This window comes from Vanacampus margaritifer, chromosome 16, assembly GCF_051991255.1.
Source record: "Vanacampus margaritifer isolate UIUO_Vmar chromosome 16, RoL_Vmar_1.0, whole genome shotgun sequence".
NCBI classification, from domain to species: domain Eukaryota; kingdom Metazoa; phylum Chordata; class Actinopteri; order Syngnathiformes; family Syngnathidae; genus Vanacampus; species Vanacampus margaritifer.
Window position 1 is genome coordinate 371,289 of NC_135447.1, and position 18,712 is coordinate 390,000.

General features: G+C 49.1%; 1 protein-coding gene across 1 annotated transcript in view; it reads left to right on the forward strand.

Moving 5' to 3' along the window:
* Positions 1–1,111: 1,111 nt before the first annotated feature.
* The window catches only part of LOC144036621 (FRAS1-related extracellular matrix protein 2-like), a 23,767-nt gene continuing 6,166 nt past the window's right edge, over positions 1,112–18,712 (forward strand). Inside the window, exons 1-8 of the mRNA XM_077547402.1 lie at positions 1,112–6,162; positions 7,342–7,431; positions 10,220–10,420; positions 11,081–11,314; positions 14,500–14,625; positions 15,842–16,093; positions 16,727–16,876; positions 18,299–18,508. Of these exons, the coding sequence (XP_077403528.1) occupies positions 1,203–6,162; positions 7,342–7,431; positions 10,220–10,420; positions 11,081–11,314; positions 14,500–14,625; positions 15,842–16,093; positions 16,727–16,876; positions 18,299–18,508 (6,223 nt within the window). The 5' untranslated portion in view covers positions 1,112–1,202. The remainder of the gene's footprint in view (positions 6,163–7,341; positions 7,432–10,219; positions 10,421–11,080; positions 11,315–14,499; positions 14,626–15,841; positions 16,094–16,726; positions 16,877–18,298; positions 18,509–18,712) is intronic.

Sequence of the window (18,712 nt, forward strand, 5' to 3'; positions counted from 1 at the left end):
CGCATTTACAGACAAGCAAAAGCTCGATTCCACGCCCACGTCGTCTCTTTGTATAGAAATGTGCATCTCAAGTAAGCCACTTCATTAGGGACACCATCCAATACGACAGCTGTTCGATGTTCCACCTTAACAACAAATGGAAACAAAACAGAAGATGTTTATGTGGCAACATGTTGATGAGCGGCTGTTGTCGTTTCAGCGACTACATTTTGATTTCGTTTTATTCTGAGTTGGGGAAAAAATGACCCTCGTGATGCTACAGAAGATGAGATGGACTTTTATACTTAAGACTTCACTTTCATTTCTGTTTGTTTATGAAAATGAACATTTCTATTTGTTTATAAAAATCCATAAAGAAATGTTTCCACTTTTAGAGCTAGGTTTGAATTGGATGTCATTGAGAACTATCACTTCAAGGTCCAGATTTAATTAAATTATTTTTTTGGATTATTCATGAAGAAATGTTTCATTCTGACCTCTAAAATTATAATATTTGTTTTTTGCAAATGCAAAAAAGTACTAATCACTTCCGTCAAATTGTATTTAATTTGATCATTATTTTGATTTTATATTTTTCCATTTTTCACCTGAAGTGCTAGATTTAATTGTGATATTGTTTTCATTCAGTCGTTTATTATTTTTTGTCTTGAGATCACAATTTATTCATTCTAAAACGATACTGATCATTAAATGCTTATAATATCCTGACGAATATAAATGTCGTCATACATAACTTGAGGCTATTGTCTTAACAATAATGTCTTTTGTCCCTCAAGTCATTTCTTCATGTGCGTGCGGCGCTTTCATTATTTCCTCCAATTGTCCTCATTGAGTCTTGATGCTCTTACACTCTGCAACACTATTATGTTTAATAATAAATGATAAGAGTAACATCGTCTTTTGTAAGGGCTAGACCACGCCTCCTTTTAGTGAGTGACATGCGCCCTTGGCCAATAGGCTGCCAGGTAGTCGTGCGGGTCCTTCCAATGCTCGCATAGGAGGGGAGGGGGCACCCCGCGCTCCCCCCCCATCCCCCCACCCCCCCCCCCTCCCTCTCAGTGCTTCAAGTTAAAAGTGATGCGCGCCGCTCCCACACTGAGAGTGCCGGGACATCAGCTGGCGTGGACGCACGCACGCGAGCACGCCTGGAGTCTTTTTCTTTGTCTTTTTCCAGTTGTGCACTTTTGCTGTCCAGCGCGGACATGTTGTGGCCGCTTCTCCTCCTCTGCCACTCCGCAGCCCTCGTTGAGCTTCACGCGCAGCCGCAGCTTGACTCGCTGCGCTCGGAGCTCTCGGAGGACGCCATCCTGGTGGCCAACAACTGCATCCACGTGCCGCTGGGCCGGACCGTGTTTGTGGACCCGGTCAACCACCTGGTGGTGCAGACGCAGCCGGGTGAGCGCTGCAGTCTGACGGTTCTGGACAGTGACCCGCTCGCCCGGCGCCCCGGGCGCCTCTCGCCCAAGAAGTTCCCGTGCGACTTTGGTCCCAGGGATGTCACGTACACCCACTACGGGTCCAGGAGTCCGGCACGGGATCGGGTACGGCTGCAGTTGCGCTACGACGGGCGCGCCGAGACCGTGGTCATCCCGTTTGTGATGGCGGTGGAGGTGGTCTTCACGCAGCTGGAGCTGCTTACCAAGAACCTGCCGCTGACGGTCAACCATCTGAGGGGAACCAGTGATGCCATAAACCGCAAGATCTTGGACTTCACCTACGACCGGAAGAGGTACAAGTGCGGGGTGATGTCGTTGACGGGTGAGAGCGCTCTGCCCCGCTACGGGCGACTGCTGGACGGTGGAAAACTCTCCCAAACCATGGACTGCGACGAGCTAACGCGGGCCGACATCCGCTACGAGCACACGTTCCGGGGGGCGTGCCCCAACCGGGACCACGTGCCCATGGTGCTGGAGCTCCGGGATCGAGAAGGCAACCTGCTGAAGCAGGAGCATTTCCATCTGATGGTTCGAATTCGCGGGGGCCGGGAGAATACGGCGCCCAGGCCCAGCTTTGCGGCCACGATGATGATGGAGGTGAGCCAGTTCGTCATGACGGCGTTCACGCCCGAAATGCTTGCCGCGGACGACGGCGAGGCAGACCCGAGGGAATTGGTCTTCAACGTCACCTTGCCGCCGTCTTACGAGGAGGGCTACATCGTCAGCACTGACGACCAGAACCAGCCCATCACCTCCTTCTACCAGCGGGACCTGCAGAATCTCAAGATCGCCTACAAACCGCCCTCATTGGATGCCGATACCGAGAGAATCTTCCAGTTAGAGTTTGAAGTGGTTGACCCGGAAGGGGCTGTGTCGGACCCCTTTGCCTTCATGATCGTGGTGAAGCCCAGGAACTGTTTGGCGCCGCTGGTGACCCGCAACACCGGTCAGCTGCTGTACGAAGGCCAGTCCCGTCCCCTGATGACAGGCCATAATCTGGAGATAGGCGACGCCCACAACCTGGAGGCGCTGAGCCTCTCGGTGGTTGCCGGATTGCGCCACGGCGCCCTGCTGGTCCTGGGGTCCTACCGAGACAGCTTCACGGCCGCCCACCTGGCCGCTGGCGCGGTGGTGTACCAGCACGACGGCAGCGACACACATAGTGACAACATCGTGTTTAAGATGACGGACGGAAAACATCACGTGGAGTTCCTCTTCCCCATCACGGTGGTCCCCACCGACGACGAGCCGCCCGTCGTCAACGTCAACACCGGGCTGGTCCTCTTCAAGCGCCGGATGATGTCCGTGTCGCCGCTCGCACTCGGTGCTGCTGATGTTGACTCTGAGGACTCCACCATTACATTTTCCGTCGTCCCTCCGTTTTCTAGCATTGGCACTTTGCTGCTGCGGCAGTCCGGCGCCCCGGAGGACCCCTCCAGGTGGAAATTCAACTCGGAGGACGAGGTTTATGAGATGGAGGTGCGAGAGTGGCTGCAGAAGGACATCACAGACGGGAAGCTGTTCTACAAGCACGTGGGGCCTCACAAGATCCACACTGTCGTGGACCAGTTTGTCTTTACCGTCCAGGATGACAACGATCCACCAAATGAGTCGAACCAGGCGGCATTTGTAATCCAGGTATTGCCCATCGACGATGTCCCACCCGAGTTCCACCCCGGGACCGCCCTGCGGATGACAGTGGAGGAGTACAAGTTGACTCCGTTCAGCAAAGAAGTCCTGCGCTACACAGATTTGGACTCTGAAGACCGCGACCTTAAATACACCGTGTTACAATCCCCGACGGACACCGACGAAAACCACCCAGTCGTCTTTGGTTCTTTGGTTCTGACGGACAGCCCCGATGTGGAAGTGACCGAGTTCACGCAGGCTCAAGTCAACCACCGCAAGATTGCGTACAGCCCGCCCGCCACGGAGCCGGGCATCGCATCGCACGTTGTGCAGTTTCGGTACGCCGTTGAGGACGTGGCGGGGAACGGCGTGGAGGGGGTCTTCACCGTCTGCCTCCGAGCCGTTAATAACAAGCCACCGCAGATCACCAACACGGGTCTTGCCGTGTTGGAGGGTGGCGTGCACATCCTCACCCTCGCCGAGCTTGACGCCGTAGACGCTGAGGGTCAAACCATTAACTTCAAGCTCAATCAGCCGCCCAAACACGGGACCGTCCAGGCGGCATTTGCCGACTTGCCTGAGAATGCCGTTTTCGGTCTGCAGGACCTCTCGGAAGGCAGGATTTCATACAGCCACAGCGGCGAGGAGACAACCGGGGACGAGTTCCATCTGGAGGTCAGCGACGGCGTTCACGTGCTGAACGTGATGGTCAAAGTCCACGTCCGACCAATTGATGACGAGGCCCCGACTGTAAGCCTCCCCGCCGGGACCGTCGGCTCTCGCATGGATGTTCTGGAAAATGGCGCTGCAGAGATCACCGCCAACGTCATCCGAGGCCGCGACGCCGACGCGGACCAACTCCAGCTGACTTTCATCCTGGAGGACCCGCCAACCATTGGGGAGATCTTAGTTAAAGGCCTGCCCGCCAGCAGGTTCACGCAGGCAGACGTGAATAACGGCGTGGTGGTCTACGGCCACACCGGCGGTGAGATCGGGCTCACCTCTCACCAGGACGGCTTCAGTCTGACCCTCACGGACATGTCAGATGATTGGACGGTGGGTGGCAATCGGGTCCAGGGGGTCCACGTGCGAGTCACTGTGCTCCCCGTGGACAGCCGGGCCCCTGAGGTCCAAGTCGGTGTGCAGTTCAGCGTCCTGGAAGGGGACAAAAACGCCATCGGTCCTCAGCACTTGAATGCCGAGGACATGGACACGCCCGTGGAAGACATCTTGTGCACCATCGTCGTGCAACCGAACACAGGCTACGTGGAGAACATCTCGCCTGCGCCCGGCTCGGAAAAGTCCAGGTCGGGCACTGCCATCAGCGCCTTCACCATCGGCGACGTCCGAGCGGGGAATATATTCTTTGTGCAGAGCATCCACAAAGACGTGGAGCCGGTGCAGGACCGCTTCGACTTCAGGTGCTCGGATGGCATCAACTTGTCCGAGAAGCTTTTCTTTCCCATCGTAATCGTGCCCACCAATGACGAGCCACCGCAAATCTTCTTGAGGGAGATCGTCGTGATGGAGGGCACGAGCCTGGTGTTGGACCCCCCCGTGGTCAACGGCCGCGACACCGACGCGCCGGCCGACCACCTGACCTTCGTCATTTCCAGGCCGCCCAAACACGGCGTCATTTTGAACCAGCTGCCCACCGGATCCGTCCTGGTGAAGAACTTCACTCTGGAGGAGATCCGAGAGGCGTCGAGCATCGTATACGAGCACGACGACTCCGAAACCAAGGAGGACAGCTTCCAGCTCGTCCTGACCGACGGGAAGTTCTCGGCGCGGAAGACGGCGGCAGTCAAGATCATCGCAGTGGACGACGAGACCCCCAGGATGCAAATCAACAACGGCCTGCAGGTGCAAGTCGGTGAGACCAAAGACATCGACGGCCAAGTCCTCAAAGCCACCGATTTGGATTCAGATGACAGTTCGCTCGCATACATTGTCCGTTTTGGACCCAGTCAGGGTCTCCTGCAGAGGAGAACCCACCTTGGGTCTGTGGAAAACGTTACAAGAGGCACAAACTTCACGCAAGCGCAAGTGGATGCGGGGCTTGTTTTTTACTCGCACAATGGCCAGGAAGGCGTCCGAGACTTGATCAAATTTGACGTGACGGACGGGACGAACCCGCTGATCGGCCGCTACTTCTACATCAGTGTGGGCGGCATTGATGTGGTTTCCCCCAATGTGGTCAGCAAGGCTGTGTCCCTCAGGGAAGGCGGCAGCGTCACCCTGACAACCGACCACCTCAGCACCACCGACCTCAACAGCCCCGACGAGGACTTGGTCTTCACCGTCACTCGAGCGCCCGTGCGGGGCCACCTGGAGTGCACGGATGCCGGCGGGCTGCCCGTCGTGTCCTTCACGCAGATCCAACTGGCCGCAAGCAAGATCTTCTACGTCCACACTGCGGACGATGGCGTGAAGATGGACAGCTTTGAGTTTCAAGTCACAGACGGCTACAATCCAATCTTCAGAACCTTTCGAGTCTCCGTTCTGGACGTTGACAACAAGAAACCCGTGGTGACGATCAACGGTCTGCGGGTTGCCGAAGGCCGCAGCAAACTGGTCACGCCCTTTGAGCTCACCGCTGAGGACCAGGACACTGCGGAGGACTTGCTCAAGTTCACCGTCACCCGGCCTCCGGTCCATGGGAAACTCTTGTATAACAAATCCAAAACCATCGCCGCCTTCACCAAACAAGACCTCAACGAGAACCTCATCAGCTATTTGCATGACGGCGCCGCGTCTCCGGAGGACTCCTTCTCCTTCACGGTGAGCGACGGCACCCACTCGGATTTCTACGTGTTCCCGGAGACGCTTTTGGAGACGCGCCGCCCTCAGACCCTGAAGATCGCGGTGGTGCCGGCGGATGACGGCGTCCCGCGGATTGTGGTGAACGCCGGCGCTCCCGCTCTGAAGACGCTGCCCACGGGCCACCTGGGCTTCCTGGTGGGACCGAAGAACCTGAGGGCGGCGGACCGCGACAGCGCACCGGCGGCGCTGCTGTTCCGGGTCAGCACCCCGCCCAGGCACGGCTACCTGGTCAACGTGGGCCGCGGGAACCACTCTGTGAACAGCTTCAGTCAAGGTAAGCTAACCGCGAAATTGAACATTTGGACTTAAAGTCACTTCCTGTTGTTGTTTTTTTTTTCTCGCATCTAATTGAGGCTGCTTTTGCGCTTTTACAATTCAAACGAAAGCTTTTCCTGCTTGTTGAAAAAAATCCTGATGACTGCTGATAAAAAAAAGAAAGCGCTTCATGAAGCATCTTTGCTTTTTTTGTAGCTGTCGGCCTTTTGTTCTTTTTTTGGTGTCGTTAGAAAGAATGAAAAAGGAGACGAAGAAGGAAAAAATGGCGCTCTTGTTCACGTGTTGACTAGAAAAATAACACTTTCTAATTTCAGACTTCAATATTGAAAAAAAATGTCGACTTTCAACTTATCTGATAAAATACTTTTATCCATTGTTATTCTTTTTTTTTTTAAATGTTTCTTTATTCTTGTAATATTCCATCTTTCTCGCTATTTTTTCTTTTATCGTCTCGTCACGGAAGTCACTGAGGTGAAAGTGACAACGCGTCAACGCGTTTTTTCACCCGCCAGACTTTTCAATATTTCACCGTGTGACGTTTTTGTCTCCAAGCAACTCGGCTCAATTCCAAAGCGGACAAAAGTATTGGGACACGCTTGACAGGAACTTGACCACAATATGGACATTGTCGTCCCATATAAAAAATAAATACATTTTTAGAGCTTTATTTTCATTAAATGATGCATTTTCTTATCAACATAGAGAACTTGATATTTTTATTAATGCAAGTTTATTCTTGTCATGTACTGATTTTGTTCCCAAAATAATTTCTAACTGTTTTTAACATGATAAAGCTTTTGTTTGTCATTTTTTGTAATAATGTGACCTTTAATCGCAAAACACGCCTTAAAAAACATTGCAACATTACAAATGTTTCATTGATATTTTTTCCCTCACAGATTTTGATGTAGAAAGACAAAATGTTTTTTCTTTCTGCATCCTTTATTAGAAAGACGCAAGTAATCATTCCTTTGCTGACTCAACAGCGCCTCCGCTGGTGGCAGCTGAGTTGTGCATGCAATTCCAACGGAGTCTCAAGTCCGTCAGCGACCTCAACCCCCCCCCACACCTCACTGCGACCCCACCTCACTCCTCCGAGTGACTTCCTCCAAGTGTCCCAACACTTTTGCCCCCGATGTGTCGTTTCACTTTTGCCACTTTGTTGTTTTCGTGCTAGCCGACATCGACGCCGCGAACGTGTGCTACGTCCTGCGCCAAGAAGAGAACGCCACGTCGGACGTCTTTGGCTTCAGCGTAGACGATGACGGTAAGAGGACGTCTTGGAAATTGGAAATCAGCACTAGAACCACCTGCGCTTTTTAGGAGAAGAACGTTGGATGTTGTTTAGATCCAAACGAGTTAAATTAGAAGAAGAGAGTTGAATTTGCCGGGATGGAAAGTCGGAATATCGCTACAATCTTTAAAAAATAATAATAATAAATTAAATCACTGTTAATAAATGATTTTTTGTTTAAAAAACAAAACAAAATATCAGTCATTTAAAAAAATATAGATAAAAATTGTAAATATCACCACAATTAATTATTTTTCTTTTTTTTCAGGATTATTATTATATATATATTTTTTTTTACGAATCTATCTTTTTACTGTAAATCCTCCAAAACTTATGTAGGTCAAATCAATCTACTGTAAATTGACCCCCCCCCCACACCTTCCCCCAATCCATAAATTGTGCAATGTTTTCTGCAGCATCTGCTTGTGTTCACGCTGCACTCTTTTTTCTCACCCTCAACCATTAAATTCACTTTGGTGAGGGGAAGACGATGACTCAATGTTTTGCCTTTTTTTTTTTTGTATCTGAAATGTATTTTGGGAGCGTGTTTTGACACGGTGGCGCTAAAACGTTGGAGCGACGCACTTGCGACCAAATTTAGGTGCCGAGTTTGCTGTGAAGATGAAAGCGAGATCGTCTACGCGACTCAAACAGTTTTTCTGCACAACTGAGGTTTCATCCAAGACTTGAAATGTCCCTTTTTGCATCTGTCTTTTTGTCGTTCTAACTTATTGCGTCAAAAAGAAGCAAATGATGCGAGCCGAGCGCCACCCAACTCCTTTTGAGCGCTTTCCGCCATTTCGGTGAGAAAGTGGCGAGCGTGTAGCCGCAGGGCCGGCCAACCCTCGCCTCCTCCGCCTCCGTTCTCTCATTAGCCTGAACGCTGCCGTTAGCTCGCCGCTAGCTAACGGATCTTTGGAGCCTGCGGGGCCCGCCGGCGCCTTCTGCTTCGTAAGAGCAAGAAGAAAAGAAAAGGAAAGGAAAGAAAAGAAAAGAAAAGACAGTCGCTGCCAAGGTGGACTGACTCCATGATTTTCTTTGCCTTAAGTATCGGCGGCTGGTATCGGCAGCCTCCACAATATGGATCCCTTCAAATAAAGCTCCGCTAGCTGGTATCGGTACTCACCCATCCCTCGAGGAAATAACAAACAAGTTGTGTCGCGATGGCCGCCGTCCCTTTGAATGCGTCCAGCAATCGTAAATATTTGGCTGCCATTTGGTGCATCTTTCGTTCATATTTCATCACAAAGACGTGACAAAGTGATTTGCATCCCTCGTCCGCATCCTCCCAGGCCATGAAAAAAGAAAAAGAAAAAAAAGCACCGCGGGAGTCGTATGCTCGCTTTACATTTGCGTCAGCCTCTTCATAAAAAAAACGTCAAAATCTGCTGCGGCTCTTTTACGGCAGCGCGCGACAATCTGGAGGCAAATTAAGGAGTTGACGCGAGAAAAGTCAGCCTGCAGCACAACGCAGCCTCGACGCGTTCGGATGTCACGACGCCCCGAGGGAACTTTGCGGCCCCCGAGGGAACTTTGCGGCCCCCGAGGGAACTTTGCCGCCCCGAGGGAACTTTGCGGCCCCCGAGGGAACTTTGCCGCCCCCGCGAGCGTCGCTCCAAGTGCTACAAAAACCTGAGCATCATTAAACGCCTCGCCACAACTTTGCTGGCGACTGCAGGAAGTGAGCATTTAATCAGTCGCTGAGCCGAGGGGGCCGCACTCCTTTTGCTTTCCTCTAGGGGGCGCTCACGTGACCCCCCCCCCCGGCAAGGCTCGCTAATCCACAAATGAAGCACCTTTTTCCAAGCCGCGCTGCGCGCGCATACGGCAGCCGTCAGATGTGATTCTTCGCTCATTTTGACCTGATTTCAACAGGAAGTGACCCGGAAGTGGCCTAAAATCAACAGGAAGTGACCCGTTTCCACCTTCAGTCAGGAGTCCCATTCAAAATTTCCGCCGAAATTGTTCTTGTTTCCCTCGCTAACGACATGAATGACTTCAGGCCAGAGATTCCCAAAATGCACACAAAATTGTATTGTTGTTTTTGGAAGTAAAAAAAAAAGTAGATTTTCTTTTGGGAAGATACTTTAGTATGACAGCTAATGCATGCATTTTTGAAAAATATGAAGCAATCTAAGATCTTATGCAACGTACAGAAATGTGTTTGCTAAACAGCTAGCTTCTTTTTTTTTTTAGGAAAACACTTATTAGAATAGCATTTTTGACAAAAAATCACTCTTGGATAAATAACATGTATTTTTTTCCTTTACTTTTGGAAAGGAAATAGACATGTTAAGTTTACAAGACAAACCTCCTCTTTCAAATAATGAATGAATAGACAATGAGAAAAGAAAAAAGCAACAGTCAAATCATGTATTTTTGAAGCTCCAACCTGATGAATTATGAATGTGTGCGCGCGTGTGCGCGCGTGTGCGTGTAAGTGTCGGCTACATGCTTCCATTATGTATAACACAGATTTCCGCTTGACCTGTCTGAAGGGTTGCATTGTGGGTAAAAGAGAGAAAAAACAACAGAGGATGAAAAGAAAAAAAAACCTCAAAGCAGACTTGAAGTGTCGTGAGGTGAAAAGTTCAACAAAGCGCAAGCGAGAATTTCAACGCCGATGATGTGCTCGCCAAAAGCCTCGAGGCCGACTTGTGGCGCACGCAGTAAAAATATAAATAAATAAAAAATGCTCTCACACAAACACAAGCCAACAGTCAAACATGAGCAGTTTGTTGAATTGTATTTTTCTTTTCAGACGGCAACAGCTTGACGGGCCAGCGCTTTTTCGTGGACTGGTGCTGGATCTCGCTGGAGAAGGACTTCTACGTGGTGGACGAGGACGAGGACGAGGGCGAGGACGAGGGCGAGGACGAGGACGAGGGCGAGGGCGAGGGCGACGCCTTCGTGGAGGTGGTGCTGAGGCGGAGGGGCAACCTGAGCCAAACCTCCTTCGTAGGTCCGCAAAAAACAACTTGCCGTCTCCATGACATGCGTTCAACGTCCTCAGCGTCTCCTTTTGGACACACGCAAGTCTTGAAACGCTTGCACGACATTTGTTTGAAGAACGAAACCGTCTTTGCTTGCGTCAAGTCTCCCTCGTCTTCCTCACGTTCTGCCCGCGTTCAGTCCCGTCATGGCGACCCGTCTTCTCGCGTCACGTCCGGTTCTGGTCCACTCAGCTGTCTCTACATGTTTGAATGCCGTTTCCTCACATAGCGGTCCATTCCTGTCCCTGTCATGACAAGTCACGTTTTCAATGGACTTTTCCACCAATCAGTGATTTCCTTTCATGATCAACTTTGACTTGCACGTTCATGAGTAACAAAGTCGTTTGGCAAATTAGCGTTAGCCACGATTAGCATAGTACTGCTTTGGAACCCTTAAAAGGCATCCTTCCTCCCTCCCTCCATTCTTCTTTCCGTCCTTCTACCATCATCTTCCCTTTGAATGTTTATAATTCCACAATTTTTTGTTTGATGTCTCGCAATATGAGAAGAAGAATACGATTATTTCCGTCGGTAAAGATCTTCTTAAAAGGCTTTGCAAATGAATCCGACACGTGCCAGGATTGCCAAAGCCACAAATCTCAATCTTCTTCTGCCGATGTTCCTTCCAGGAATCGGAACTGAGGACGGCAGCGCCAAGAAGGACCGAGACTTCCGGCTCGAGTCCCAGAGGCAGGTCCAGTTCAACCCGGGCCAGACCAGGGCCACCTGGCGGGTCCGGATCCTCGCGGACGGCGAGTACGAGAGGGCCGAGACTTTCCGCGTCATTCTGTCGGAGCCCGTCATGGCGGCGTTGGAATTCCCCGCCGCCGCCACGGTGGAGATCTTGGACGACCCGCATGACGGTGAGGATGCAAGAAGGAAATGATCCGTTTTGAAAGACAAAAATGGCTCAAAGCTAACTGAGATAGAAGCTAACCAAAGTCAAAGGACTACAAGCTAACTGAAGGAAGTTTAAAAAGAAAAAGAGGTCAACGCTAGCTCGGGCTAATGCAGAGCCCACCGAGGGTCTTGCGTTGTTATTAAAGAAGGCACCGCCCACTGGTGAACCCCTTTCACGCAGCGTACCAAATGAGTGGGGTCAAAGTGCATCAATTCCGGAAAATGAATAGACAAGACAAAAACTGTGACAAAATTGATAGGAAAAAAAATCCTCCGATATCGAGGAATACGCAAGCGTTTGGAATCATTCACTCATTTCCTGCTTCTTAACTCATTTGCTCCCCAAAACGTATTTTAAATATGACCATACTCCCAAAGACGTATTTATACGTTTGTTTGTTTTTTAATGCTAGAGCACGCAGAAGGGCTTTGATGCAAATATAGTTATTACAACAACGGCCAGCAGGTGGCAGCAGAGTATAAGAGATCAACCGGGGCCATGTTGCAAAAAGCTCTTTTTGCCAGTGTTTTCAACAGAAATGTGAATAATGATGAAACTTAGCTACATTCTAACGCTAATTGCGGAAAAAATGGAAACAAATCTACTTTTTTTCCTGATGAAAGAAGGGACGCTAATCTTTCTTTTGGATTTTATAGCAATAGAACACAATATTCTGTGGGCCTTGCAAAATCAGTCAAAGTCCAGTAAAACAACCCGGAGCGAAGGGGGTTACTTTAGTCAAAATGGCTGCTGGGAGTGAATGAGTTCATCTCAACATAGTTCCTTGACAGAAAGACGCCACAAGATGATGTCAAAGCACTACTTTTATATTAGCCTGAGCAGTGAATAACACAGAATATGTTCCTCCCCAAAAAATGGACAAATATGCGGGACTAGAAAATGCTCAACTCGCTCTCGAGAGTTTCGAAACACAGGCGGAAAAAGTCTGTCAGCGTCGTTTCGCACTTGACCAGAAAAAGTACATCAGACAGTAAGAAAGAGAAGAATATTTTTAATTGAAGACAAGACCGGGCTGAAGCTCAGAGTCGTTGGGTTTTGGGCCGAGGCCGATCTGCGGCGGACTGCTCGCCCTCCGGACGTACGTTCGCCTCCAAAGCCGGAGCCGAAAAGCCGGCGCAGAAAAGCCGGCGCCGAAAAGCCGGCGCCGAGTGACGCCTTCTGTCGCATTTGACAATCTTCACAGGGTGGCCAGTAATGAAGTCACGGGGGAGACGAAGTCGGACACCGCAAGGATGATGATGATGATGATGATGATGATGATGATGATGATGATGATGATGATGATGAGAGCGCGTGTCGACGGGATGGAACATCAGCTCGCGCACCACCACAAAAAAAAATAAATAAATCCAAAACATTCCACTCCAGAGAGAGCGAAAAGATGAAGGACGACAGACTTGCTGTTAACTTGAAGACGTTTGAACTCGGAGCCAAAAGTGCTCCGAGCACAGACAAAAAAAAACAAAAAAAACGGAGGCAACATAATAGCAGCTGCTCCATTGAAAGTACATCAAGTCGTCATTGGAGGAGGAGGGCGAGGGGGCGGGGCCACAAACTTTTGGGCTCCAAAGAATAAATGTTATTCAAAAGCACGCCAGTTACACAAAATGGGGTACATGCCACGGAGGGGGCGGGACTTCCGACTTCCTGCTTTTCACACATCAGCTTTCTTTCCGTTTCCTGTTTGCCACGTGTGGGCCGCGTCCCACTTCGGGCGCTTCCGCCTTTGTGCCCCTCGGTTACGCGTTCCCGTCCACGGGTGCGAGCGTGTCCGTCTCGTTTCAGAAAAGTCAGACGATAGGCAGGAAGGAGCGTGCGGTTGGGGGGTGCGCACGGGTGCGAGTGTTGGAACGTGGCCGGAAACGACGCTGATGTGTGAAAGTTGGAAGTCCGTGGCATCTCGAACCCATTACCTACAATTTACTCTTCTTCTTTTTTTTTTACTCATAATGCCGCAATATTACGGTAACAAATTCACATTTTTAGGAAGAAAAAATATCAATATTGCTGTTTTTTTTTTCAAGAACAGGTAGTTGTCATTTTCACAAAAGGAAAAGACGGAAAAAATGTAATCGAAAGTCGTAATATTCTGATGTTGAAGTCGAGGGAAGAAAGTCATATTTTAACAAGAGAATTTCAAAATGAAAACTAAATACAACTTTTCTTTCATAATTTGAAATCTGAATTCTTCGTTTTGCTCTGATGTCTGCAAGCTGGTCCAAATTGCATGCGAACCTGCCGTCAATTGCCTCACCTAGATAAGCGCCATGTTGTTGTTTTTTCTTCCCCGCTGACGAAGAGAAAAGCAAGACGAGGGTCCAACTGGGAATTCGTCTTCTTGTAAATGTCAGCGCTGTTGATGTGTGCGCAAAGACAAAATCAATAAAACATGTCATCAGTCACAAAGCTTTGCTTTTAGCACACTTAGCTCGCGCCTCCTCGTCGCAACCATCTTTTAGCGCAGTTAGCGTCTTCATGACTTTGCTTTGAATTCAACGAACTCGAGCCAAATGGATCAACGTTCCACTTGGCTTTCATTTCAATGACGTACTTTTTAAACTTAAAATTGTTCGGCTTTCTCCAGAGTTTACTAGAATCTCTATTAGCTTTTAGCGCAGTTAGCTCATTGGTATTTTTTGTTTTTTTTTAAAGGTTGTGAAAGGAAATAAAGGAATAAAAGCTCTCTTTAGCTTGCAGCGACTTTGTAAGGCAACGTTAGCGAACGTTAACAAACGTTCGCGAACGTTAGCGAACGTTAACAAACGTTCGCGAACGTTAGCGAACGTTAGTCAACGTTAGCCAATGTAAGCCAACGTTAGCGAACGTGTGGCCTTTGCTTGCCCTCATTCAACCCTCATGAAATATTCAACGTGACAGCGCTGTTTTCTTCACGGAGGTGAACTTGACCCACTTGGCTAAGAAGCAGCACCCTTGTGAGTGTGTGAGCCCCCCCCCCCCCATGTGAGTGTGTGAGCCCCCCCCCCCCCATGTGAGTGTGTGAGCCCCCCCCCCCCACCCACCCAACCCACAACATCTTGGCTCGACCGTCTCAGCAGTCATGTTGTAAATGCCATTTTATTATTATGACTATTATTATTTGGATAATGACCCAAAATTTCCTTTCAGAGTCGAGCGTCTTCTTCCCCGAACCCGCGCTGTCGGTGGAGGAGGACGTGGGACATTTGTCCGTCCCCGTCCACCGCAGCGGCGACATCAGCGAGGAGCTGACGGTTCTGTGCTACACGCAGCAGGGTATGAACTCTTAACGCCTCACCTCATATATTTGGAGGGGTCATATCATTCACGACAACACTCGGGGGGGGGGGTTTGGGGGCTTCATTGAAACCAGCATGCTACTAACGTGCATATTTCCTCAAATAAAGTCCCTGGCATGTGCATAAATAAATGCCTGACGCCACCATTTCCTTTACTTTGTATGTCAGCACTAAATCAACAGCATCTGTGAAGTAAAAAATTATTTTATGCCGCTGGTAAATTACAATACAAATGTTAATTTTGTCCCCCCAAAATGATATGATTAGTAAAAAAAAAAAAAAAAGTCACTTTTTTTCAACAAAAACATGTTGTAAATAAAAGCTTACATTCTTTGAAATAAGGGCAAAATTGTTGAAAAAAGGTAAATAAATACAATATAATATAAAAAGGACCGAAAATAAGAAATCCTGCTTTGTCTTGTCATGCTCGTTTATCGGATGTTTTTTTTGTGGTTGCTTGTGTTGCTTGCACATGAATTACAAATATGCAAATAAAGATACAAAAATAGTTTGGCTGTGAAAATGTGCACTTTTTCATGACAACTCGATCATCTCAAAGCTTCAAAAAAAGAAAAGCGTTTCTTTGAATAAAATGTCACATCTATCCTTGTTCATTTGAGTTTGCGCGCACTCGGAATGTGGTCTTGAAATGTCGACGGCACAGTGAGAGGTCCAAAAGCAGCCGCCAGAACCAGCCTGCGATTTGCCCTCCGAAGTCGCCGAAAGGTCAACGGCGTCGACAATGAGCAGATTAGCAAAGCAGCTCGTTAGCGTGGCGCGCCTCGTTAAGCGTGACATTTGGTGGTCGGCGCGCTCATCATCATCCTCATCATCATCATCATCATCATCATCATCATCATCATCCTCATCATCATCATCATCATCATCATCACACGTCTCATGATCAATATGGAGATTAGATGACATCATCCGTCATTTGCATGTTTCTCGCCATCAATGCCGCAAAACATTACTTGACTATCGGATCATCTTCGAGTCAAATTTGAACCCTGAACAGGCAGGAGACTTAAAACATGCATGCATGAAGGCACACATTTTTATGCGAAATATTGTTTGAAATATGGTTTTAAAACGATTGATTATAGTTTTAGTGTTGGACTAAACCGAGTTAGCCGATCATTTAGTCGGCCATCTTTATTCATTCCTTGTGGCGTCTCTTGCTTTCCCTCAAGGGTCCGCCAGGGGCGCGGCGCCCACCGGCGTCCGGTCCCACTCGGACTTCGTCTCCCGTCCGGAGCGGCGCGGCAGCGTGCTTCGCTTCGGCGGCGGCGAGCGGGAGAAGGCGTGCCGCGTGCTGGTCATGGACGACCCGCTGCACGAGCCCCCCGAGAGCTTCGACGTCACCCTGTCGTTGCCCGTGGGGGGCCGCCTGGGCCCGCGCTACCCTTCCGTCAGGGTCACCATCCTGGAGGATCCACGCGACGGTAAAGCGGCCGCGTCACTTTCTGCCTTTCGCGCTCTCGTTTCACGTCACAAGCGGCAAAGCGGGAAAGCGGCAAAGCGGGAAAGCGGCAAAGCGGGAAAGCGGCAAAGCGGGAAAGCGGCAAAGCGGGAAAGCGGCAAAGCGGGAAAGCGGGAAAGCGTCCGCGTCCTGCCTGGCTCGCTTCAGCCCCAAAAAGAGTCCAGCAGAAAAAACTGTCAACGTGTTTCATGCTGACAATTGATGGCGGCAAAGAGAAGAGGGCAAAATGACAGACAGATATTTTGGGGATGTGTCAAATTTGAAGGAATAAGCGAGCGAGAGCGAGAAAGAGAAAGATCAACTTTTCCTCCTGTCACTTTTTTCCCCACTTGAAAGCCTCGCGCGTGATGAAAAAGACGCCTCAGGAAAGCGTCACTTCAAAAAAGACCTTTCAGCAGTCTGGAGGTGGCGCCGTGTGTGTGTGTGTGTGTGTGTGTGTGTGTGTATCTACAACTGTGACACACACAGACAAGTGCATCTGATGCACAAAGTTCACACACAACATGCCTAAGTGCAAAAATGGACTGGTCGCCTGTCAATCCTACACAAGGACGGACTGGTGGAAATGTTTGTCTTGTGTTTGTGTGACCTTCAGCGCCGCTCTTTTACTTTGGCGAGAAGGATTATCACTTGGATGAGAGCGACGCTTTTCTGGAGGTCCGAGTCGTCCGCACCGGCAGCGACCTTTCCAAACCCGCCAGCGTCACCGTCCGCTCTCGTCAATCCCAGCCCGTCTCTGCGGAAGGTGAGACCCCGTCGGGTTTGTCAACTCATATATTCATCCGTCATGGACTTCCTTCCTTCCTACTTTCCTTCCTTCTTTCCTTCTTTCCTTTCTTCCTACTTTCCTTCCTTCTTTCCTTCTTTCCTTTCTTCCTTTCTTTCTTCCTTCTTTCATTCCTTCCTTCTTTCCTTCCTTCCTTCATTCCTTCCTTCCTACTTTCCTTCCTTCTTTCCTTCCTTCCTTTCTTCCTTCCTACTTTCCTTCCTTCTTTCCTTCCTTCCTTTCTTTCTTCCTTCCTTCCTTCCTTTCTTTTTTCCTTCCTACTTTCCTTCCTGCCTTCCTTCCTTCCTTTCTTCCTTCCTACTTTCCTTCTTTATTTCCTTCCTTCCTTCCTTCCTGCCTTCCTTGCTTCCTTCCTTCTTTCCTTCCTTCCTTGCTTCCTTCCTTCCTTCCTTCCTTCCTTCCTTCTTTCTTTCCTTCCTTCCTGCCTTCCTACTTTCCTTCCTTATTTCCTTCCTTCCTTCCTTTCTTCCTTCCTTCCTTCCTTCCTACTTTCCTTCCTTCTTTCATTCCTTCCTTTCTTCCTTTCTTTCTTCCTTCCTTCTTTCCTTCCTTCCTTCCTTCCTTCTTTCCTTCCTTCCTTCCTTCCTTTCTTCCTTCCTTCCTTCCTTCCTTCCTTCCTTTTTTCCTTCCTTCCTTCCTTCCTTTCTTCCTTCCTTCCTTCCTTCCTGCCTTCCTTTCTTCCCTCCTTCCTTCTTTCCTTCCTTCCTTTCTTCCTTTCTTCCTTCCTTCCTTCCTTCCTACTTTCCTTCCTTCTTTCATTCCTTCCTTTCTTCCTTTCTTCCTTCCTTCCTTCCTTCCTTCCTTCCTTCCTTCCTTCCTTCCTTTCTTTTTTCCTTCCTACTTTCCTTCCTGCCTTCCTTCCTTCCTTTCTTCCTTCCTACTTTCCTTCTTTATTTCCTTCCTTCCTTCCTTCCTGCCTTCCTTGCTTCCTTCCTTCTTTCCTTCCTTCCTTGCTTCCTTCCTTCCTTCCTTCCTTCCTTCCTTCTTTCTTTCCTTCCTTCCTGCCTTCCTACTTTCCTTCCTTATTTCCTTCCTTCCTTCCTTTCTTCCTTCCTTCCTACTTTCCTTCCTTCTTTCATTCCTTCCTTTCTTCCTTTCTTTCTTCCTTCCTTCTTTCCTTCCTTCCTTCCTTCCTTCTTTCCTTCCTTCCTTCCTTCCTTTCTTCCTTCCTTCCTTCCTTCCTTCCTTCCTTTTTTCCTTCCTTCCTTCCTTCCTTTCTTCCTTCCTTCCTTCCTTCCTGCCTTCCTTTCTTCCCTCCTTCCTTCTTTCCTTCCTTCCTTTCTTCCTTTCTTCCTTCCTTCCTTCCTTCCTACTTTCCTTCCTTCTTTCATTCCTTCCTTTCTTCCTTTCTTCCTTCCTTCCTTCCTTCCTTCCTTCCAGCTGGTCTGGACTACGTGGCCGTCCATCAAAAGCTGGACTTCGCTCCGGGCGTGAGCGCGCTGACGTTCCGGGTCAACATCCTGGACGACGTGGGAAGACCCGAGCTGGAGGGAAGCGAGACTTTTGATCTGGTCCTGCGCACGCCGGTCAACGGCATCCTGAGAGAACCGGCAAAAGTCACCGTTTCCATCGATGACTTCGTATCCGACTGTGAGTCACCAAATCTGTGCTGCTGACTCTTTTTTTTTTTTCTCATACAGATAACACGTCTTCATGACGTCATTGCTTGGCTTTCCATCCAGCCGTTTTTATTCCAATTTTCAAGAAATGCAAAAATAAAACTCATTGGAAACGCGAGCTGTTAGAAAAAGTGCCAAAAATGTGTTTTTTGAAGCATATCGAAAAAAGGAAAAC